The sequence below is a fragment of the Panthera tigris genome, chromosome A2 (assembly GCF_018350195.1).
Source record: "Panthera tigris isolate Pti1 chromosome A2, P.tigris_Pti1_mat1.1, whole genome shotgun sequence".
NCBI classification, from domain to species: Eukaryota; Metazoa; Chordata; class Mammalia; order Carnivora; family Felidae; genus Panthera; species Panthera tigris.
Window position 1 is genome coordinate 54,705,753 of NC_056661.1, and position 23,584 is coordinate 54,729,336.

At 43.6% G+C, this 23,584-nt stretch overlaps 1 protein-coding gene across 9 annotated transcripts in view; it reads right to left on the bottom strand.

Moving 5' to 3' along the window:
• Positions 1–15,239: 15,239 nt before the first annotated feature.
• CA2H3orf20 (chromosome A2 C3orf20 homolog) overlaps positions 15,240–23,584 on the bottom strand; it is a 100,946-nt gene continuing 92,601 nt past the window's right edge. For 8 of the 9 annotated variants that reach the window (XM_042979575.1, XM_042979577.1, XM_042979576.1 and 5 more), the window contains 3 exons: positions 22,432–22,574; positions 16,088–16,219; positions 15,240–15,465 (listed from right to left, as the gene is read on the bottom strand). In XM_042979575.1, coding sequence (XP_042835509.1) covers positions 15,369–15,465; positions 16,088–16,219; positions 22,432–22,574 — 372 coding nt within the window. In that variant the 3' untranslated portion in view covers positions 15,240–15,368. Of the gene's footprint in view, positions 15,466–16,087; positions 16,220–19,178; positions 20,067–22,431; positions 22,575–23,584 lie in introns of those variants that run through there. The other variant, XM_042979579.1, reaches the window with a different exon arrangement.

Below are 23,584 nucleotides of genomic sequence, written 5' to 3' on the forward strand. Positions count from 1 at the left end.
AAATGCAATTGTTTTCATAATTTCCTTTTCAGATTGCTCGTTGTGTATGGAAATGCAACTGATTTTTGTGTGTTGACTGTATCCTGATACTTTGATGAAATCATTTATTAATTCTAAAAGCTTTGTGTGGAATCTTTAGGGTTTTCTACATATAAGATCATATCATCTGCGAAGAGAGACAATTTTACCTCCTCCTTTCCAATTTAGATGCTTTTTTTTTTCTTGCCTAATTACTCTGGCTACAATTTCCAGTACTATGTTGAATAGAAGTGGTGAGAGCAGACATCCTTTCCTTGTTCCTTGATTTTTCTGCCCTAGTTGAGATGATGATAGGTTTTTTTTTCCCCTGTTCATTCTGTGGTGTATTACATTGAGTTTTGTATTTTGAGCCATCTTGCTTTCTAGGAATAAATCCCACTTGATGTCAAGATATATAATGTTTATATATGATGCTGAATTCTGTTTTCTAGTATTTTGTTGATGACAGGTGTCAATGTTCATAAGGAATATTAGTCTGCAGTTTTCTTGTAGTATCTTCCTCCGGCTTTGGTCTTAGGGTCATGCTGGCCTTATAGAATGAGTTAGAAGGTTTGAGAAAGATTGGCATTAGTTATTTAAATGATAGAATTCACCACTGAAGCCATCAGGTCCAGGTGGGGAGACAGATTAATGGTGCTTCCTACTCTGCCTTCTTCCTCCTGTTGTCTTGATTCTTATCCTTATCAATATCTACTCTAGCTTGTTAGAAGCTAAATATCTTACCACAGTGTCATGTCCCTTTAGTTTCTCTACCCCCACACTGACAGTACTTTACCTTCAATTCTTAAAAAAGATTACTTCAGGGATGCCCGGGTGGCTTAGTTGGTTAAGTGTCCGACTTCGGCTCAGGTCATGATCTCGCGGTTTGTGAGTTTGAGACCCACGTCGGGCTCTGTGCTAACAGCTCGGAGCCTGGAGCCTGCTTCGGATTCTGTGTCTCCTCCTCTCTCTGCCCCTTCCGTGCTCATGCTCTGTCTCTCTTTGTCTCTCAATAATAAAATAAACACTAAAAAAATTTTTTTTAAAAGATTACTTCATTCTTCTTGCATCTGGTGTTGCTGTGAAAAATCTGATGTTATTCTAATCCTTACTCCTCTGTAGGTGGTCTGCTCTATCTGGTCTCTTAGAATTTTCTGTTTGATTTTTTCAAATTTCACTCTGTGTGTGGGTTTTTCCTTATCTCTCCTGTTTGGCACTCTGATTTATTTCATTCTTAAAGTTTTTCATCTTTCTTAATTATGGCACATTCATCTTTATTATTTCTTCAGGTAGTTCCCCCTCTCCACTTTTATTTCCTGTCCTTCCCGGGACTCTTACAGTCTGGGTTTTGTTGTGTTTCTTTCCTTCCTCCACATCTTTCACTGTTTCTTATCTATTTTATGTACTGTCAGTCTTTTATGATATTTTCTTGGAGAGCTCCACACTCTGACCTTCTAATCCATTAAATGGTTCTTCAGGTTTTATCTCATGTGTGGTGTTTTTTATTTTAACTATTTCTTGTCTCCTTAAGTATATTGATTGCGCTTGTTTTTTTCTGATCTTACCAATGGTACTGCTTCTTTTTCAGGTTCTCTTGTTTTTTCAGTAAATGATTCTTCCTATATTTAGTTATTGTGGCCTCTGAGCTCATATTTTCTTGATCATGTCAGCTACTAATTTTCCAGGGTTGATTTACAGGGAAGTAGCCAGTAGTCCAGTAGTCCATGCCAGTTTGCCATGTTGGCAGAAACCAGAGTTACTCTCAATGGGTGTTTCCATCTTATGGAGCAGATACCTTGCTGGAGCTAGCTCTGGCCACACTGGCCTTTAAACAAAGTAGTCCATGTGAAGTTTCTTTTTTTTTTTTAATGTTTATTTATTTTTGAGAGAAAGAGAGAATGCGTGGGTGTGCGCACATGAGTGGAGGAGGGGGAGAGGAGAGGACCAATGTGGGGCTCGATCCCATAAATCACAAGATCACAACCTGAGCCAAAGTCAGATGCTTAACCAACTGAGCCACCCAGGAGAACCCTGTGGAGATTTCTTACTATGGTTTTGGGGTTTCAGCATAAGAAACTTCTTATAATGAAAAGATGCTGACACCTGTCTATAACTTCTCTTTTACAGTCTCAAGCCCTGGGATAGCCCTGCAGAGATGGGGACAGTGACTGAGACTCCTTGAGGCTTTGGGTTTAAGCTGAACCATCCCAGTCTCTCTAAGCACTCCGCACAGAATAGGGTTTTCCCACTCCTCAACCTGGCTCCTTCTTCTGGTCATATAATAACTGACTTTAGGAGAGATCTCTAAAGTGTCTTCCAAAGTACTTGTACCATTTTACATTCCCACGAGCGATGTATGAGAGTGCTAGTTGCTCCATGTACTTCTTAGTAGCTGGTATTTTCAGTTAAATTTTTTTTTTTTTTAGCTATTCTGACAGGTGTCTACTAGTATCTCATTTGTGGTTTAATTTGCCTTCTTAATTAATGATATTAGACATCTTGCCATGTGGGGTTTTTCTTGCCATTTATACATCTTCTTTTGCAAAATGTCTATTCCAATATTTTGCTTAGGTAGAAAGAATAGAGTTGTTTGTCTTCTCATTGAGTTGTAAGGGTCCTTTAGCTATTCCAGAAATTTGTATTTTTCTTCCAGTTTGTGGTGCACCATTTCTTTTCATAAAGTACTTTTTGTTTTGGTTTTGAAGAACGACGATTTTTAATTTAGGTGAAGTCCAGTCCATTGTTTTTCTTCTCATTACTTTTTCTTATTGTTGTAGGAAGTCTTTGTCTGCCTTAAAATCACAAATATTTTCTCCTAGAAGTTTTATAATTTTAGCTCTTAAGATCTATGACTGACTTTTTTAACTTGTGGGTTTTTTTCATTTAAATTCAAGTTAGTTATCATACAGTGTAGTCTTGGTTTCAGGAGTAGAACCCAGTGATTCATCTCTTACATATGACACCCAGTGCCATCCCTAAAAGTGCCATCCTGGTGCCCATAATCCATTTAACCCATCCCCCCACCCCAACCCATCCAGCGACCCTCAATTTGTTCTTTGTATTTATGAGTCGCTGATGGTTTGCCTCTCTCTCTGTTTTTATCTTATTTTTCTTTCCTTTCCCCTATACTTATCCATTGTGTTTCTAAATTCCGCATATGAATGAAATCATATAATATTTGTCTTTCTCTGACTGGGTTATTTCATTTAGCATAATACACTTTAGTTCCATCCACGTAGTTGCAAATGGCAATATTTCATTCTTTTTGATTGCTGAATAGTATTCCATTCTGTGTGTGTGTGTGTGTGTGTGTATGTGTGTGTATGTGTAAGAAGATGTATATATATATATATATGTATGTATACACACACACACAGACACACACATCTTCTTTATCCATTCATCAGTCGATGGATACTTGGGCTCTTTCCATAATTTGGCTATTGTTGATAGTGCTGTTATAAACACTGGGGTGTGTGTACCCCTTTAAATCAGCATTTTTGCATCCTTTGGATAAATATGTAGCAGTGCAGTTGCTGGGTTGTAGGAGTTCTAGTTTTCATTTTTTGAGGAATCTTCATACTGTTTTCCAGAGTGGCTGCACCAGTCTGCATTCCCACCAATAGTGTAAAAGGGTTCCTCTTTCTCTGCATCCTTGGTAACATCTGCTGTTTGCTGACCTATTCATTTTAGCCATTCTGACAGATGTGAGGTGGTATCTCATTTCCCTGATAATGAGCGATGTTGAGCATCTTTTCATGTGTCTGTTAGTCATCTATATGTTTTCTTTGGAAAAGTGTCTATTCATGTCTTTTGCCCATTTCTTCACTGGATTATTTGGTTTTTGGGTGTTGAGTTGGATAAGTTCTTTATAGATTTTGGATACTAACCCTTTATCTGATATGTCATTTGCAAATATCTTCTCCCATTTGTTCGGTTGCCTTTTAATTTCGCTGATCATTTCTTTGGCTGTGCAGAAGTTTTATCTTGATGAGGTCCCAACAGTTCACTTTTGCTTTCATTTCCCTTACCTGTGGAGACATACCAAGAAAGAAGTTGCTGCACCAAGGTCAAAGAGGTTGCTGCCTGTTTTCTCCTCTAGGATTTTTATGGTTTCTGGTCTCACATTTAGGTCCTTCATCCATTTTGAGTTTATTTTTGTGTATGGTGTAAGAAAGTGGTCCAGGTTCATTCTTCTGCATGTCGCTGTCCAGCTTTCCCAGCACCACTTGCTGAAGAGACTGTCTTGATTCCATTGGATATTCTTTCCTGCTTTGTCAAAGATTAGTTGCCCATATATTTGTTGGTCCATCTCTGGGTTCTCTATTCTATTCCATTGATCTATGTGTCTGTTTTTGTGCCCATACCATACTGTCTTGATGGATACAGCTTGAAGTCTGGAATTGTGATGCCTCCAGCTTTGGTTTTCTTTTTCAACAATACTTTGGCTATTCAGGGTCTTTTCTGATTCCATACAAATTTTAGGATTGTTTGTTCTAGCTCTCTGAGGAATGCTGGTGTTATTTTGATAAGGATTGCGTTAAATGTATAGACTGATCTAGGTAGTATCAACATTTTAACAATATTTGTTCTTCCAATCCATGAGCATGGAATGTTTTTCCATTTCTCTGTATCTTCTTCAATTTCTTTCATAAGCTGTCTATAGTTTTCAGCATACAGATCATTTACCTCTTTGGTTAGGTTTATTCCTAAGTATCTTATGGTTTTGGATGCAATTGTTGCATTATTGGTGTATAGAAATGCAACCAATTTCTGTACATTGGTTTTATATCCTGCAACTTTGTTGAATTCATGTATCAGGTTTAGCAGTTTTTTGGTTGACTATTTTGGGTTTTTGATGTACAGTATCCTGTCATCTGAGAAGAGTGAAAGTTTGATTCTTCCTTACCAATTTGTTTGCCTTTTATTTCTTTTTGTTGTCTGCTGAGGTAAGACTTCCAGAACTATGTTGAACAACAGTGGTGAGAGTGGACATCCCTGTTATGTTCCTGAGCTTAGGAAAGCTCTTTGTTTTTCCCCATTGAGGATGACATTATTTGTGGTACGTTTATATATGGCTTTTAAGATATTGAGGTAAGTTTCTTCTATCCTTACTTTCTTGAGGTTTTTTTTTTTTTTTATCAAGAAAAGATGCTGTATTTTGTCAAATGTGTTTTCTGCATCTATTGAAAGGATCATATGGTTATTATCCTTTCTTTTGTTAATGTGGTGTATAACATTGATTTGCAGGCTGATTCCTACAGCCCAGGAATAAACCCCACTTGATCATGGTGAATAATTCTTTTGATGTACTGTTGAATTCTATTTGCTAGTATCTTGTTGAGAATAGGTGCATCCAGGTTCATCAGGGATATTGGCCTGTAATTCTCCTTTTTAGTAGGGTTTTTGTCTGGTTTCAGAATCAAGGGAATGCTGGCTTCATACAATGAGTTTGGAAGCTTTCCTTCCATTTCTATTTTTTGGAATAGTTTGAGGAGAATAGGTATTAACTCTTCTTTAAATGTTTGGTAGAATTCCCCTGGGAAGCCATATGGCCCAGGACACTTATTTTTTGGGAGATTTTTTTTTTAAGTTTATTTATTTGGGGATGAGGAGAGAGAAAGAGAGAGGGAGAGGGAGAGAGAGAGAATGAACAAGTGGGGGAAGGGCAGAAAGAGAGAGAGAGAGAAATAATCCCCAGCAGGCTTGTCAGCATGGAGTCCAATGTGGGGGCTCAATCCCATGAACCATGACACGATGACCTGAGCCGAAAATAAGAGTTAGTTAACTAAGCCACCCAGATTCCCCTTTTAGGAGATTTTTGATAACCAATTCAATTTCTTTGCCAGTTATGGGCCTGTTCAAATTTTCCATTTTTTCTTGAGTTTTGTCCAGTTTGTTGGCATATACTTTTTCATAGTATTCTAATTGTTTCTACTTCTGTCGTGTTGGCTGTGATCTCTCCTCTTTCATTCATTATTTTATCTATTTGGGTCCTCTCTCTTTTGAGAAGTCTGGCTAGGGGCTTATCAGTTTTGTTTATTCTTTCCAAAAAACAGCTCCTGGTTTCATTGATCTTACTGTGTGTTTTTTTTTTATTTTGATAGCATTGATTTCTGCTCTAATCTTTATTATTTCCCTTCTTCTTCTGGCTTTGGGCTTTATTTGCTGCTCTGTTCCTACCTCCTTTAGGTGTAAGGTTAAGTTGTATATTTGGGACCTTTCTTGCTTCTTGAGATAGGCCTGAATTGCAATGTATCTTCCTCTTAGGACTGCCTTTGTTGCATCCCAAAGGGTTTGGACGGTTGTGTTTTCATTTTTATTTGCTTCCATGCATTTTTAATTTCTTTAATTTCCTGGTTAACCCATTCATTCTTTAGTAGGATGTTCTTTAACCTCCATGTATTTGAGGGCTTTCCAAATTTTTTCTTGTGATTGATTTCAAGTTTCATAGTGTTGTGATCTGAAAATATGCAAGGTATGATCTTGATCTTTTTGTATTTGTTGAGGGCTGATTTGTGACCCACCATGTGATCTATTCTGGAGAATGTTGCATATCCACTTGAGAAGAATGTGTATTCTGCTGCTTTAGGATGAAGTGTTCTGAATATATCTGTCAAGTCCATCTGGTCTGGTGTGTCATTCAGAGCTGTTGTTTCCTTGTCGGTTTTCTGCTTAGATAATCTGTCCATTGCAGTAAGTGGAGTATTAAGGTCTCCTACAATAATGGTAATATTATCAATGAGTTTATGTTTGTGACTAATTAATTTACATATTTGGGTGTTTCAAGTTGGGGGCATAAATATATACAAATGTTAGCTCTTCTTGATGGATAGACTCCTCAATAATGACATAATGCCTTTCTTCATCTCCTGTTACCATCTTTGCTTTAAAATCTAGTTTATCTGATTTAAGTATGGCTAGTCGTGCACCTTCAAAACCTCAGAATTTCAGCCCAAAGGCTGTTTGCAAAAAAGAACTGGCAGAACTGGCACACTCTGTACTTCTTGTTCCCCAGTCCATGGTCCAGAGAGGTTTTCCTGTTGTGCTAACTCGATGCTGCACTTTCACAACCCCTCTCCCTTACTCCTCCTTTTGTCTCTCACAGAAAGGGTTCCCTCCCCTCCATGGCTTTGCCATTTTATCTCCCTCAATTCACATCCACGCACCTTACTCCTGCCAAGGTGTCCCCATCCAACTGTGGATATCCTTCTGCTGCTCCGCAGATCAATTCCCTGGGTGTTCCAAGTAACCTGACTTCTATACACCTGTGTTCGAGGGATGAGGAAAGCCCAGGGTCCCCCCTACTTCTCTACCATCTTAACTCCTCCCTCTCTGATCCATTTTTAATTACTTATTGTGAATGATGAGAGGTAAAGATCAATTCTAACTTTTTTCCCATATGGACATTCAGTTGTTCCAGCACCATTTGTTGAAAAGACTACTCTTCCCCACCCACTGAATTATCTTGTCCTTTGTTGAATATCTGTTGGACCATATGCACATGGTTCAGAATATTAATCTATTCTATTCAATTTATCTATATGTCTATTCTTCTGCCAATACCACACTGTTTTAATTCCTGTAAATTTACAGTGGATCTTGAAATCTATAGTATAAGTTCTCTAACACTGTTCTCCTTTTTCAAAAAAATTTTGGCTACTTTAGGTCTTTTGCATTTCTATATAAATTGAGACTTCTAATACATGAAATGGTGTATCTAAATCTTTTTTCCAGAAATGGTTTATGGATTTTAAAAAACTGAGATAAAATTAACAAACTTAAACATTTTAAGGTATACAATTCAGTATGTTTCAGTGTACTCATAATAATATGCAACATCACTAATTCCAGAACACTTTCATCACCCAAAAAAAAAGAAGTCTCATACCCTTTAAGCCATCATTCTCCACTCTGTTCCCTGGAAGCCACTAATCTACATTCTGTCTCCAGAGATTTGTGTGTTGTGGACATTTAATATATTTTCAATCATACAATATATGGCTTTATGTGTCTGGTTTCTTTCACTAAGCATAATGTTTTCAAGGTTCATCCACATTGTAGTATGTATTAGTGTTTTATCCCTTTTTATGGCCAAGTCATATTCTGTTGTATGGCTAAACCACATTTTGTTTATCCATTCATATGTTGACAGGCATTTGGATAATACTATGAACATTTGTTTACAAGTTTTTGTATGTGAGAGTCTCTATTTTTTGATTGGTGAGTTTAACCCATTCACATTTACTTTTTTCCCCCTACTTTCATTATTGAAGGATATTTTTACTGGATATAAAATTTGTAAGTTGACTTTTTAAAAAAAAATTAGTACTTGCATTATTTTAAATGAGAAATCAGCATTCATTTTTTCTTCAGTATATAATGAGTCTTTGTGATTCTTCTTAAGATTTTCTCTTTAACATCAACTTTCACCAATTTGATCATGAGGTACCTGGATGATGTTTCCTTTGTGTTTATCCCGCTTGAGATTCATTGTGATTCTTTTTTTTTTTTAATGTTTATTAGGTTTTAAGAGGAGGGAGGGAGGGAGGGAGAGAGAGGGAGAGAGAGAGAGTGAGCACAGGCAGAGGAAGGGCAGAGAGAGAGAGACACAGAATCCGAAGCAGGCTCCAGGCTCTGAGCTGCCAGCACAGAGCCCTATGTGGGGCTTGAACTCATGAACCGTGAGATTATGACCTGAGTCGAAGTCAGATGCTTAACTGACTGAACCACCCAGGTGCCCCTCATTGTGATTCTTTTTATCACGTATAGCAAATTTTTGGTCAGGGTTGCTTCAAATATTTTTTCTTTCCCCCTTTACCTTTTGGAATTCCAATTATACATATACTAGATCACTTAATGTTGTCTCACTGGTTACTAGGGTTCTGTTTATTTTTTCAGACTTTTTCTCCCTCTGAACTTTGACTATTTTGCATTGCCTTGTCTTTAAGCTTACTGATCTTCTCTATAGCATCTAATCCACCGTTACTGTTACCCAGTATATTTTTCATCCAGTTCTTTTTATAGGTTTAATGTCTCTTATTGTGTTCATTTAAATCATCTGAAGTATTTATAATAGCTGTTATAAAGGCCTTGCCTGCAACCTTTATCACTTCTATCTTTTCTATGTCTGTTTCTATTGACTGATTTTTTTTTGTCATGGCTTACATTTTCTTGCTTCTTCACATATCCAGAGATTTTTTTTTAATTGCAAGCCAGACATTATGAATGTTATATTATGTTGTGTTACGTTGAATGTTGTGTCTGTACTATATTGTTTTCCTTTTAAGAGGATTGCCTTTTTTCCAGGCAGTTCAATTTACTTGAAGATCAGATTGATTCTTTCAAGGCTTCTTATCTTAAATTGAGGTGTAATTGACATATAGTAAAATCCAGTGTTTTAGAGGTACAGTTCTGTGAGTTTTGCCAAATGTTTACAGTCAAGTATCCACTGCCATAATTAAGACATAAAATAATCCCATTAACACCCCTACCTCTGTCAAATTCCCTCATACCCTTTGTAGTCATTCCCATCTCAGGCAACCCCTCATCTATTTTATTCTGTCCCTACAGCTTTGCCAAGAATTACTTTTAAATTTTATTAGGGAGGGTCTAGATTAGCCTTTAGTTTATCCCTACTCATATGGCCTGGATTTTCTGGGATCTTCACTGAAATGCCCAGTCTCTACTTCTATTTTTTTCTTTTTAAAATTTTAATTCCGATTAGTTAACACACTGTATTACATTAGTTTCAGGTACACAGTAGTGATTCAATAATTCCATACATTACCCAGTGCTCATCATGACAAATGTACTCTTTAATCCCCATCACCTATTTAACACATCCTCTCATCCACCTTCCCTCTGGTAACCATCAGTTTGTTCTCTATAATTAAAAGTCTATTTCTTGATTTGTCTCTCTCTCTCTTTTCCTCCCTTTGCTCATTTGCTTTCTTAAATTCCACATATGAGTGAAATCATATGGTATCTTTATTTCTCTGATTTATTTTGCTTAGCATTATACTCTCTAGCTCCATCCATGTCATTGTAAATGGAAAGATTTCATTATTTTTTATTGCTGAATACTATTCTGTTGTATATCTATACCATATCTTCTTTTTCCATTCATCAGTCAATGGACACTTGGGCTGCTTCCATTTCTTGGCTATTGTAAATAATGCTTCTATAAACATAGGGGTGAATGTTCCCCTTTGAATTATGCTCTTGTATTCTTTTGGTAAATACAAAGTAATAAGATTGCTGAATCATAAGGGAGTTCTGTTTTTAACTTCTTGAGGAACCTCCATACTGTTTTCCACAGTGGCTGTGCCATTTTGTATTCCCACCCGCAATGCAAGAGGGTTCCTTTTTCTCCACATCCTCACTAACATCTGTTTCTTGTGTTGTTGATTTGGCCATTCGGACAGGTGTAAGGTGCCATCTCATTGTGGTTTTGATTTGCATTTCCCTGATGGTAAGTGATGATGAACATCTTTTCACGTGTCTGTTGCCTGACTGTATGTCTTTGGAGAAATGCCTGTTCATGTCTTCTGCCGATTTTCATTAGATTATTGTTTTTGGGTGTTGTGTTTTATAAGTTCTTTATATACTTTGGATACTAATACTTTATTGGATATGTCTTTCAAATGCCTTTTCCCATTCTGTAGGTTACCTTTTAGTTTTGTCGATTGTTTTCCTTTGCTGTGCAGAAGCTTTTTATTTAGATGTAGCCCTAATAGTTTATTTTTGCTTCTGTTTTCCTTGCCTCGAGAGACATATCTAGAAAGAAGCTGCTACAGTTAATGTCAAAGAAAGAAGCTGCTACAGCTAATGTCAAAGAAGTTACTGGCCCATGAGTCTGTTTCTGATTGGTTGGAACTTGAATGTCTCCCCAGTTCACAGCTCCCATGTAGCTCTTTACTGGGCTTCATGAAGCCACACTCAAACCACGTGCAGTTTAGTATTCAGCTGAAAGTCTCAAGGAGATCACTGTGCAGATATCTAGAGTTCTCTCTGCATAACTCCCTCTTCTCTGAGGCCCTGTTCCACAAATTTCAGTCACTGCTATCTCCCCTAATTCTGATCTTCCTCCTCAGTTCAGCAACACTATCATACTCTGCTTGAATTCTCCTTCCATGTACCATGATTCAGAAAGCATGATCTCTGGCCAAAGCTGGGCGGGGGTGGGGGTGGGGGTTGTAGAACTCATTTTCTTTCTCTTACCTTGGTTGTTTTTCAATAGATCCACTCCAGTACCATTTACTCTAACATGTTTGGAAGCAAATTTCAGGCCACCTCTTTTTTGTTTAGTTATATCTTCTTCTTTGCTTATGTTTTCAGTTCCTTCTTTTGCTTATTTAAACATTAAAAACACATTCATTTTATATTGTCTGCCAAGTTCAATATCCAAAATCTTGGATGTCTAACTTAATGTTTGATGTTTATTTTTATTCACTTTGGCTTATACTTTTAAATTTTGGATTGTGAGCTCATATTCAACTGGATTATCTCTGTGGGAATCCTATGAAGTCTAGGTTGAGACTGAACATTTTCAGACAGGATTTGTTTGCTTCCACGAAACATCTTGAGGGTTTCTAGATCTCATAGACAGCACACATAAACATGTAAACCCAAAATCTCCATGAAGGCAGATATGGGTTATACATTCATAGAAATGGTACTGGCACAAAAACAGACACTCAGATCCATGGAACACAATAGCAATCCCAGAAATGGGCCCACAAACGTATGGCCAACTAATCTTCAACAAAACAGGAAAAATATCCAATGAAATAAAGACAGTCTCTTTAGCAAGTAGTGCTGGGAAAACTGGACAGCGACATGCAGAAGAATGAACCTGGGCCACTTTCTCACACCATACACAAAAATAAACTCAAAATGGATGAAAGACCTCAATGTAAGACAGGAAGCCATCAAAATCCTCGAGGAGAAAGCAGGCAAAAACCTCTTTGACCTTGGCCGCAGCAACTTCTTACTCAACACGTCTCTGGAGGCAAGGGAAACAAAAGTAAAAATGAACTATTGGGACCTCATCAAAATAAAAAGCTTCTGTATAGTGAAGGAAATAATCAGCAAAACTAAAAGGCAACCGACGGAATGGGAGAAGATATTTGCTAACGACATATCAGATAAAGGGTTAGTATCCAAAATCTGTAAAGAACTTATCCAACTCAACACTCAAAAAACAAATAATCCAGTGAAGAAATGGGCAAAAGACAGGAATAGACTCTTCTTCAAAGAAAACATCCAGATGGCCAACCAACACATGAAAAAATGCTCAACCTCACTCATCATCAGGGAAATACAAATCAAAACCACAATGAGAGACCACCTCACCCCTGTCAGAATGGCTAACATTAACAACTCAGGCAACAACAGATGTTGGCGAGGATGTGGAGAAAGAGGATCTCTTTTGCACTGCTGGTAGGAATGCAAACTGGTGCAGCCACTCTGGAAAACAGTATGGAGGGTCCTCAAAAAAAAAAGAAAAATAGAACTACCCTATGACCCAGCAATTGCACTAATAGGTATTTATCCAGAGGATAGAGGGATGCTGTTTGGAAGGGGCACATACATCCCAATGTTTATAGCAGCACTAACAATAATAGCCAAAGTATGGAAAGAGCCAAAATGTCCATTGACAGATGAGTGGATAAAGAAGATGTGGTATATATATATATATATATATGATGGAGTATTACTTGGCAATCAAAAAGAATGAAATCTTGCCATTTGCAACTATGTGGATGGAACTGGAGGGTATTATGCTAAGTGAAATTAGTCAGTCAGAGAAAGACAAAAATCATATGACTTCACTCATATGAGGACTTTACGAGACAAAACAGATGAACACAGGGGAAGGGAAGCAAAAAGAGTACAAAAACAGGGAGGAAGACAAAACATAAGAGACTCTTAAATATAGAGAACAAACACAGGGTTGCTGGAGGGGTTGTGAGAGGAGGGATGGGCCAAATGGGTAAGGGGCACTAAGGAATCTACTCCTGAAATCACTGTCACACTATATGCTAACTAACTTGGATGTAAAATAAAAAAATAAAGTAAAAACAAACAAAAAAAAGCTTGATATCTTGTTCAGGCCCAAGGCTTTGTCTCGTGTGTCCCTAGAACCATTAAAGCTCTGGTTCTGGGTCATTGGGATTAACAAAACAGCCTCAGGACAGCTGTGGTTTTAGTGCTTGCTTACCACTTGGTTTCCTGAGTCCTCTTTTCAGCACCTATGGATTGTCCTTACTATCTCGTGTGCTCCAATATGCAATTAAAAGGGTTTATGTTATTCAACATATTTTGCAGTGTGACGTTTTACAGGCCATTTAATCCATACTATTGTTGGAAATGGAAGTCTGATCTTTGTCTTCCTGTCCTCCTGGTTCCTTCTTCCTGGAAGAAGGAGGTGCCCTGGGTCCACCTCCATGGAAAGTGGTGGGATAGAGGAGAAAGAATGGATTCAGTGCCAAGGACTCTGCTACCTACCCTAGGCTCTGGCTCTTATTCCACTTCTACTTCCCCCAAGAAGTCTTTCTAAAAGCTGAGGCCCTGGTAGAGGACAGAAGTCCACAGAAGGCAAATATGGGGAGTTAGTTGGTAGTGGCTGCCTGGACTTTTGTGCTAAAGATGGATTCAAGAGTTTGACTCTCTCAGATAATGTCACACCTTCCCATCACACCTGGCTTTTTGGAGGCATTGTTGGTGGAACGTGATCCCCCTCTCCTGGTATTTCTATGGTGAAGGGACATTCTAGTCCTCAAGGGACAGTTTGATTTTGTAGCACTGGACATTCCACTGGGCCCTATTCCACCAGTGGGAAATGTTGCTGCTCAAGTCTGCTCATTTTGAGCCCCTTTTCAGTCTGGCGAGCATCCTGAGTTGGGCTGGGGTCTGTCCTTTAGGGACAGTTCTGTGCTCACCTGTGCATGCAGCTGGTGAAGTGTCCAACTTAGCATGCAGGCCCAAAGGTCCAATTCCAGGAGGAAGGTAGGAGGGCCGGTGTCTGCATTCTCACCTTTACCAGAATCCTGCCTGAGGGGATAAGGGTGCCTGCAAGCCAGGACAGAGGTAGAACTTGCTTCCCCTTGCCTTCCAATCCTTGCGTGCCCTTGTGCTTGAGTGGGGGGGAGAATGGGGCGGACAGAGGGGAGAAGAGTTATGTGCCCAAGACACCTAGCAAATATCAGGCCCTTAGGTATCAAAAGATATAGACTTAAGAACACAGCATGCCATTTCAAATCCATTTCTAGGGGAATAAATGTATCATTCAAAATAAGCCTTTGCATGATACAAAGGATAAATATTAACCCTCAAAAACTTCAGCTTAAAAAAGCATCTATTAAAAAGGGGCACAAGTAGCTAAGTGTAGAGCACATCACCAAACACTGCCCACAGATCAGGGTCTGAAGTCTTTTCTGAGTTTGGAGAAGCAGGCAGACCCTCTGGGGTCTATGCCCTGCTCCAGGAAGTGGCTCTCAGGAGCCTCAAACAGGCCTAGAGCTGGGGACCATGACCCAGGAGTAGTCAGCACATGAGATGGGGAGATAGGGCTGCTATCTCTGGGCCGGTGATGCTGGCAAGGATTCTTCAGGCCTATCAGCCTGGGAAGGGGTGTCTAATCCATCAAAGAGCACTGAGGCTAGGCTAAATGGGGACATTAACACATGAGGGGCGGGGCACAGGGTCTCTGGCTGTCTGGGACAGATAGACATCACTATCTTTTCCATCCCATTCCATGCCCGTTTCCCTCTCATTCCACCTGCCCCCTTATTCTCCCTCTTCCCTAGTTTCCTCCTCCCTCATTTCTCTTCCTGCCCCTTCTCAGCAGCTCTCCATCTCTCCCCCTGCCTTTCCTCCCATCTGTTGCTCTTCTTCTCTGTCTTTCTCCTCCCTCTTTCTCTCTCACCCTCTTTTCCATCTGGGCCAGAAGCAGAGTCCTTTTCCACCTAGTGAAGGGTAGGTAGGAGGGCACAATTCAGTCCCATCCAAGACCTCCCCAGGGTTAATATATCCTTTGGCTTGGCCCCCTTAGAGTGAGATACCTGTTTCCTTGGGAATGGGAGATTCTCTGGCTGGTTTAACTGGTCACAGAGGAAGCTCTGGGTCAGAGGAACCACATTTCCAAGGACTCAGCTTGGAACAGGTCTGTGGGGGACCTCGTAGGAGCCAGCCTATCCCACGGCCTCACCCAGATGCTGGAGGCACGCTTATTTATTATGCAGGGGCTTAGAGAAAGGGGGTGGGAGGCTTGGGAGGCAGGACTAGGGTGAATGTGAGAGGAGCTGTGTCCAGGCTTAGAGCTCTGGGTAGCTGTGGGGGCAGCATCATTTCTTGGAGGACTGTTTTTTCCAGATGGCCGACTTCTTACTGCCTCTCTTGGCTTTGCGGAGGGTATGCAGAAACACTTCAGGCTGTTTCATTCTAAAAACCAAAATAGAGAGAAGCAAATGCTGGGAAATGGGTGGAGAGAACTGGTGTGAACGGGGCCCAGAGCCCTGGCCCTCGGCTTTGCACTGTTGAGGCTCTCTGGGTGTTGCTGCAACCTGGGGGGTCCCAGTGGCACCTGTAACCTTTCTAACAAAAACTGTAACAGTTTTGTTTTTCCATCTTCATAAGAAATGTGTGATTTTTCACGCTCTTGCAGAATACATAATTCATTTCAGTTAACATGGCCAAGTTAAGGTCTAGGAAGTTTCTCGCAGGGAGACAGTGGGCAGTCTCCACTCATCTCAGACTGATGATGGCCTGGACTGTAGGATTTCACCACTAAAGGCCTCAATGGCCACCACCCAGACCACTGCCAGCAGCTCTGGGGAGCTGAGCAATGCTCAGCTGGACATTGTGTTGATTAAATGGGCTAGCTGTCAGGGATGGTTAGAGATGACCCAGGCCCAGGGGGAAGTGACTTGCCCAAGGCCACTTAGCCCCACATGGACTCTGTGGCCTGCAGCAGAGCCAGGGACTCTGCTATGAGCCACGCCCATTCTGTTTACCACAGGAGGGCCCCTCAGCCCTGGGCCGGGGTGGGGTGGGGGATACCTACTTCTCAGCTTCAGGGGAGGACTCCTCCATCTGGTCCGCCATGGTCAGTGAGGAGAAGCTTCCTTGGATGTCTTCTGGTATTGTTTTCTTGACTGAGTCAGGGTCTTCCAGGCCCGGGATGTAGGTTGAAATGCTGCAGGGGAGGGAGGGAAGGAAGGGCAACGCTCAGCAGAGCCACAGCCTGAGGGGGCCCTGAGTAAGCAGCCCTCACCAGCACCTGGTGCTGCCATTTAATGTTCCGGTTCCGAGAGAGAAAAGGACACAGGGCTGCCCCTCACCAGGGTGGGTAAAGGGAGAGTCTGACCCCTGGGGACACAGAGACTCACCGGAGGTCAGCTTCTCTGGCTTCTGTTTAGGGCTGGAGTCACCCTAACTCTGTGCGAGTGACACCTGTGCACCCAGCACTGACCATCGGAAAGGTGTGCAGTGGGGCAGGAGGGCTCCATAAAGTGAGCAAGGGAGGGAGGGAGCACAGGACACCCAGGAAAGTCCTTGTGTACAGTGTTAGGGGCTGTGTCCCCCTCCCCAAATTCACATGTAGGGGGAGTCCAAATTCCTGGTACTTCAGATTGTGGCCTTGCTTGTAAATAGGGTCACTGCAGAGGCAATGAGTTAAGAGGAAGTCATACCAGAGTAGGGTAGACTTTTAACTCAAAATACCTGGTGTCCTTATAAAAAGGGGGCAGTGTGGACACAAGCACACACACAGGGAGAATGCCATGAGAAGTCTGGGGTAACAATGCTGCCTCAAACTAAGGAATTACCAGAAGTGAGGAGACCAGCCTGAGCGAGTCCTTCCCTAGCGCCTGTGGAAGGAGAATGGCCTGCCCACACCACCATCTCTGGCCTCCAGAACCATGAGATAATACATTCCAGTTTAAGCCACTCAGTGTGTGAAGCACTGTTATAGCAGTCTTGGGAAACTAATGAGGACAGAGATGGAACAGGCCCTTTTACTCCTCATTTCTTCATATTAATTGAGCCCCTGCTATGTGACTTGCTTGAGGGCAGGGTGTTTCGCGATAAGAGATGGGCAGGGGAAGGGAGACAAGGGCCTCTTCTGTCATTCTGAGAATCCCAGAAAAATAAAAAAGGAAGGTGTGGACCGGGCTGTCTCCCCCGTCCCCTTTGGTCCCGGCTGCAGAGGTGGCAAGAAAGCAGATTCTGGGAGTGGGTCTCCTGAGGCTTCCTGAGCTGAGTGCCCTTGTCCCGCACCCGACCCACCCCTGTCCCCCAGGGTGGGTCATGGCTCAGCATTTGTTAGGAACTCAAAACATAGGTAAATGGAGCAATGGGAGTCCAGCCCCGTGGGGCACCGTAAAAGGACTCCTACGTGACAGCTGCCAATAGCAGGTTACATGATGAGAGAGTCAGTGTGACCAGGATGGCGGGAGCATCAGCGGCGGGAGCATCAGCGGTGTCCCTAAGTGAGATCCTCCACCAGGCCTGGGGCCGTGTTGGCAAATGACACGTACTGACACCTGGGGAGTCCGTCTCCTCCATCTGGCCCCGGGCTGATGGAGAATGGACCTGGTTACCAGAGCAGGCGGGGTGGGCTTTGGAGACGAAGCAGCCTTTGCCCTGGGAGCTCATTAACTGGGGAAAACAGCCCCTTTTTCTCCCTGCCCCCTCAGCTGCAAAGCACCCACAGAGCATTTCCCCCCACCCCCCACTTCTAAACTGTGGTTAAAAGTACATAACATAAACTTTATCCATTTTTTTTTGTACACACTTTAGTGGCATTAAGTACATTCACACTGTTGTGCAGCCGTCCCCACCATCCATCTCCAGAACCTTTTCGTCGTCCCAAACTGGAACTCTGTCCCCATTAAACGCGAACTCCCCACTGTCCCTCCCTCAGCCCTGGCACCCACCCTCCGACTTTCTGTCTGCTCTGGGGACCTCATGTAAGTGGGATCACGTGGTATTTGTCCTTTTGTGCCTGGTTTATTTCACTGAGCATAATGCCCTCAACGTTCATCCGTGTTGTAGCGTGTCGGAATTTCCTTCCTTTTCCGGTACATGCGCAGACCACATTTTCTTTCTCCATCCATCCACGGACGGGCACTTGGGTTGTTTCTGCTTCTTGGATATTACCAGCAGTGCCACTATGGACTTTGAAAGCCCACCTTCAATTCTTTTAGGTGCCTACCCAGAAGTGAAGCTGCTACACCATAATTCTATTCTAACTTTCTGAGGACCCCCTCCTACTGTTTTCCAAAGCCGCCGTGCCAGTTTGCATTCCCGCCGGCAGTGCACGTGGCCTCAGGCTCCTCCACATCCTCGCCAAAGCTTGCTATTTTTGGTGCTCCGACAGCAGCCATCCTGACAGGTGTGAAGCCGTGTGTCACTGTGGTTTTGACTTGTGTCCTCTGATGATTAGTGCCCTTTGCTCTTTTTCTTCAGTTTCTGCATCTTTGGAACAGCCAAGCTAAAGCAGGTTGAGGTCTTATTCACTTCCAAATCCCCAGTGCCGAGCACGAGGCCGGGCATGCAGGAGTTGCTCAGAAATGGAAGGAATGGCAGGACTGCCAGGTTAAAAGTGGGAGCTGCTTCTGGAGAGGAGCCTCCCACCACTGGAGGTATATGAGGGGCGGCCGGATGGCCTTGAGGGCCGGTTATCAGTGGACACTCTGTCAACCGGCCCTTCCTCAGTCCGACCTGCCCTCTGCTTCCCTGGGATAAAATCAGCTCTAGGTCTTCAATCAGTGAACGTTTCCCAAGGGGGTTCAATGTGCCGGGCTGTGAGCATGAGCAAAGGACACAGACAGAAGGGAGGTGGGCCATGTGATATAGGACACCCAGTCCTCTGGGCTGGCACAGCTTAACACAGCGCCTTCCCAACACACTGCCTTCTCCTCCAGGCAGAGTGGTCTCTCCAGCCCTGCATGAATCTCCCCCTACCCCGCCAGTTGTCCTTGACCTGGCCTGGCCCCCACCCTCCTGCTCCTTCACAATCAGTCTACTCACTAGCAGGGGCCCCACCCCATTCTCCACTGGGGCTTGGAAGGCCTCAGTGGGAGGCCCCGCCTCCCTGGGCAGCCCGGCTCCCCTCCCTGCTCACAGCCCTTGCTTCTCCACGGTGGCCTCACAGACCCCAAGCCCAGATGGACGGCCGTCTCTGTGGCTGGCTCCTCTGAGTGCCGGGTAAGCAGCCCAGCCCTTCTGGATCTGTGCTCCGGCTCTGCCCACCCTCCTGCATTTACTCTGCCCACCTGTATTTTCTCTCTCCCACCTCCGCACTGCGAATCCTCCCACAACAGCTGCATAAAACCAAGCAGCTGAAAGTCTACTCCGGCAAGGAAGAAATGACTCCCACCAAGGGACAGGGAGGACCCCCCCCTGCCAGAGCTCTGCTAGTGTCCCTCTTGGAACAGAGGACCCAGAAATGAAAATGCTAGCACTCCAGGACCTATGGCTCCCGTGGGCTGCACCAATAGCTCTGACTTCTAAGTTACTTTTTTCAGCATAACAGACTATCACGCTGGGGCTTCCAACATCCACTGACCATAAACCTTCCACGACTAAAAGTAAACATTTGTTCATTTTCTTCCCAAACCCCTGCTTGATGGCTGAGCCTACTGCAAACTCCTACTCTGTCATCTCTCCCCATCTAGGGCACAAATGATCAGTCAGGCTTCCATGAACACATCTAAGTTGCATATTTAGGGAAAAAGTGGACAGGCCAAACACAGAGGTCTGCCCTTTAGGCCCACCACCACTTACTGGGTGTGGCCGAGCAAGCAGCTGCCTGAGCCCCGTCCATCCATCTAGTTCACGAGGACATCAAGAGATCTCACCCAGTGTCTTCCTTGAAGTTAGGTATTCTAGGCCGGCAGCTTGTCTCACTACTATTTTAGTTACCCTGCTGGAAGAGGAATCAGGCCAGCGGGTGGCTTTAGAACATGTCCCAAATTTCTTTGACATTCCTCCCGTCGAGAGGTGTAGTGTCATTTCCCTCCTGTGAATGTGGGCCGGCCCTAGGGAATCACATGGAGTGGACGGTGATGACATACATGACTTATGAGGCCAAGCCATATAAGGCAACCCAGTCCCCACCTGGCTGTGTCTCAGGATGCTCGCTTTTGGAACCCAGCTGCCATATCTGAGGAGGCCAGGGCCACATGGAGAAGCCATGTGTAATTGTCGAGGCTGAAAGCCTGCACGGACCACCTGACTTGAGTGAGCAAGACTTTGGGATGACTCCAGCCCGTCAACTTCTGATTGCAACCACATGAGAGACCCTAAGCAAGCACTACCTAGCTGAACCCGGTTGGCCCCCAAACTGCCAGAGATGGTAATAAACAACGGTTGTGTGGTTTTACACCACTAAACTTGAGGTGGTTTGTTCCACAGATAGAGATAAAGGAACTGTTGTTATGGCAACATTTTCTTGTAGAATTCCACTCTTTTTTCTCTAAGTGCTTTCAAACTGCCAACCTAATAGGCCATTCTGGAATTAAGAGGAGTTCTACTGGTTTATAGTCTCCGGAATCCTCCCCTTTCCACTTCCAAAAACCTAGACTCTGTGTGTGTGTGTGTGTGTGTGTGTGTGTGTGTGTGTGTGTGTGTGGTTTGTTGATTCTTTCTCCATCATTCCTCAAAAAATTATTGAAAACCATTGTAAGTATTAAGTCCTTTTAGAACCCGTGCATATAACAAATTAAGAACCTGGAATTCATTTTAGTAATAATAATGACAGCACTAACAGCTATAATTTGTAACCTCTCAATAAATGTTAGTGATGTACCAGAACTTCACACACACTGGCTCATCTAATTCTCACAACCCCGTACAGTGGAAACTATGCTTGTTCTTGCTTTGCAGGCAAAGAAGCTGAGGCAGAGAGAAAGTAAGTGGTCCTTTGAGGGACAGTGGAAGTCAAATAAGAGCTACATCTTTTTGTAACTAGTTTTTGGCGTCCCCATCCACCATACCCCTAAGCACCCCATCTGTTAAATACTTCTGAAAATGCCTTTGCTTGCTGTCCCTGGCACCTTCCAGTGGTCTCAGTTCATCTTCAGTGTGGGCCTTCTGGATAGCGTCCTCCCCAACCCCCTTCTGTCTTTGGTGTATTTCTTTCTTGAGCCCAAGCAGACCCAGAGCCTCCGTTTCCTTCTCCCTGGAACTGTCATTGAGCTGGTCTTGAATAACCTCCAAGCCCTCCTTGAGTCTCAGGCCTTGGGGTCTCAGTGACTTTCCTCTCTGCACCTGCCAGCATCTGCCTTCCTGATGTCCACAGGCTCCTCGGGATCCTGCCTTCTCTACTAAGCTGTCCAGGATGCTGGGGTCAGGGCCTGACCTCTACCAGATCCTCCTAGAGGAACCTCTATAGGGTCAGGCAGACACTCTGATATGGTCCCAACTCAGTGCACTGGGGAGAAATTGGCGTCAGGACTCCTAGAAAGCGGAGAGGCCTGGTGGGAGTGGGGTGGGGTTGCTGTCCCGACTCCATGCGGTAGGGACACAGTCAAAGGCAAGCCCACGTGCTAGGCAGGTGGATGCTTTTTATGTGTTTGCTCATCACTTTCTGGTTTATATGGCACTTCAGCAAACACGCCTTCATTACATCCTCACAACAACCCCGGGAGGTGGGAATTATCACCCTCATTTTAAAGGTGAGGATAATGAGGATTAGGGAGGCTAATGGTTCCCCAGCTTATAAAGAGCAGATTTGAGGCTTTCTCTTCCTCTTGGAACTCCTGACCCAGTAAATTTTTCACTGCATTTTCACAGGCATTCCAGAACCCACTGCCAGCTCTTAACACAGCCTCCAGCAATGTCATAAACCCCATGCTCCTTCCCTGGATCAGGCTGCATGCTTCTGGAACCAAGAGACCTACCTATGCTCATCTCACCCAAGCTGGGCCTAGGAGTCACTCCATAGATGGATGTCACCTGGTTGAAAAGCCTACGCTCTGTGGCCAAGAGGCAGCCTTAAGCCAGCACCACCCCATTCCCTTTACAAGGGACTGAACTCACCTCATGAGGGACCCTTGACTACATGGCCCTGCTGGTAAACAGAGAAGCAGGACTGGGATCGCACACAGGATGGGGTAGGGTGTCGTAGGGCAAAAGGCAGGATGTCACTAGGACCCCCACCCAAACCTGTCTCCATTATTTTCCCCCACAGAAATTGGCACTGTGCAAATCATCCTGTGTCCCTCTTTCTCCAAGAGGGCACTTTCCCCTGACCTGTGTCCCAACAGCACGGCCTCATTCCCCCTTGCCACCTGTGAAGCTGTCTGTTTTGCTGCCAGCTTCTGTCCCCAATAGTGTCCCTTCCATAGAGAGGTCTCCTCCCACCCTGTGCTTGCCCTGCACCCCAAGTTTTTCCTGTTTTACCTAAATTTGTAGTTGTCTGGCAGGAAGTAGCCCATCTTGCAGTCTTGTCGAGCCTGGAAGATCTGTTTCAGCAGATTCTGCCTGCTATAGCCATATCCATTCAAAATGCAGCCTCCAAAAAGGAGTTTTCCCCCAGCAAACATCTGTCAACACATAGGAAGGAAACAGCAGGAGGGCACTGAATCTCAGGATGGTGCCATGGGCCTCAGAGCCTGTGCCAGAATTCAGGCCTTTCTTTGATGGTTTTGGGCAAAGGGTATTACCCTCCCCAAGTCACCCAGTGAGGTGTGGCTGAGTCTGTTCCCCATCAAGGTCTCCCAAGTCAGAGGGCAGCCCCACCATCCCAGCCTTTGCCCTCTGCTGGCCCACCTGCTCAGAGGTCACCTCACACACAAGGGCTCCACAGCCCTGGGGCCTGAAGGGTTTCTTCCTGCTCAGAGGGACCCACTCCACCCTCCTACAGCTGGCTGGCCCACTTATCCATATGCATTGATCAGCTGGCCCCATGGGATGGGAGCTCTTGAGGGTAGGGATCTTGTCCTATGGCTCTCTGAACCCCCACTCTCTACATGTCAGTCTCCAGCAAGTAGACACCTGTCCAAAGATTTCTGTGCAAGGATATCCATTAGAGTGCTATTTGTCATGGCCCACTGCCCAAACAAAAAGGAGATAATGTAAATGTCCAACAAAAGGATCACAGGTAGAGAAATCAAATGACAGATTCTCATGCAGTGATTAAAAAATTACAATTAAAAAAGCAAGACTCCAGAGGCACCTGGCTGGCTCAGTCAGTTAAGCATTGGGCTCTTGTTTTCAATTCAGGTTATGATCTCACAGTTCATGAGATCGAGCCCTGCATCAGGCTCTATGCTGGCAGTGAGGAGTCTGCTTGGGATTCTCTCTCTCCCTCTCTCTCTGCCCCACCCCACTTGTTCTCTCTCCCTCTTCAAAATAAAAAATTTAAAAAACATTTAAAAAAAGCAGGACCCCCAAATCAGAAAAATCCAGGGGCCAAAATGTTAGCATGGGCACGCCCCAGGGCTTCCAATAGTGCTGGATCCAGCAGCTGCCCAGTACGTCCTCATTGTGTGAACAAATGAGACAATCTGGGTAATACAGGGAAGCAATTATTTTCTAAATTTTTTCAATAAAT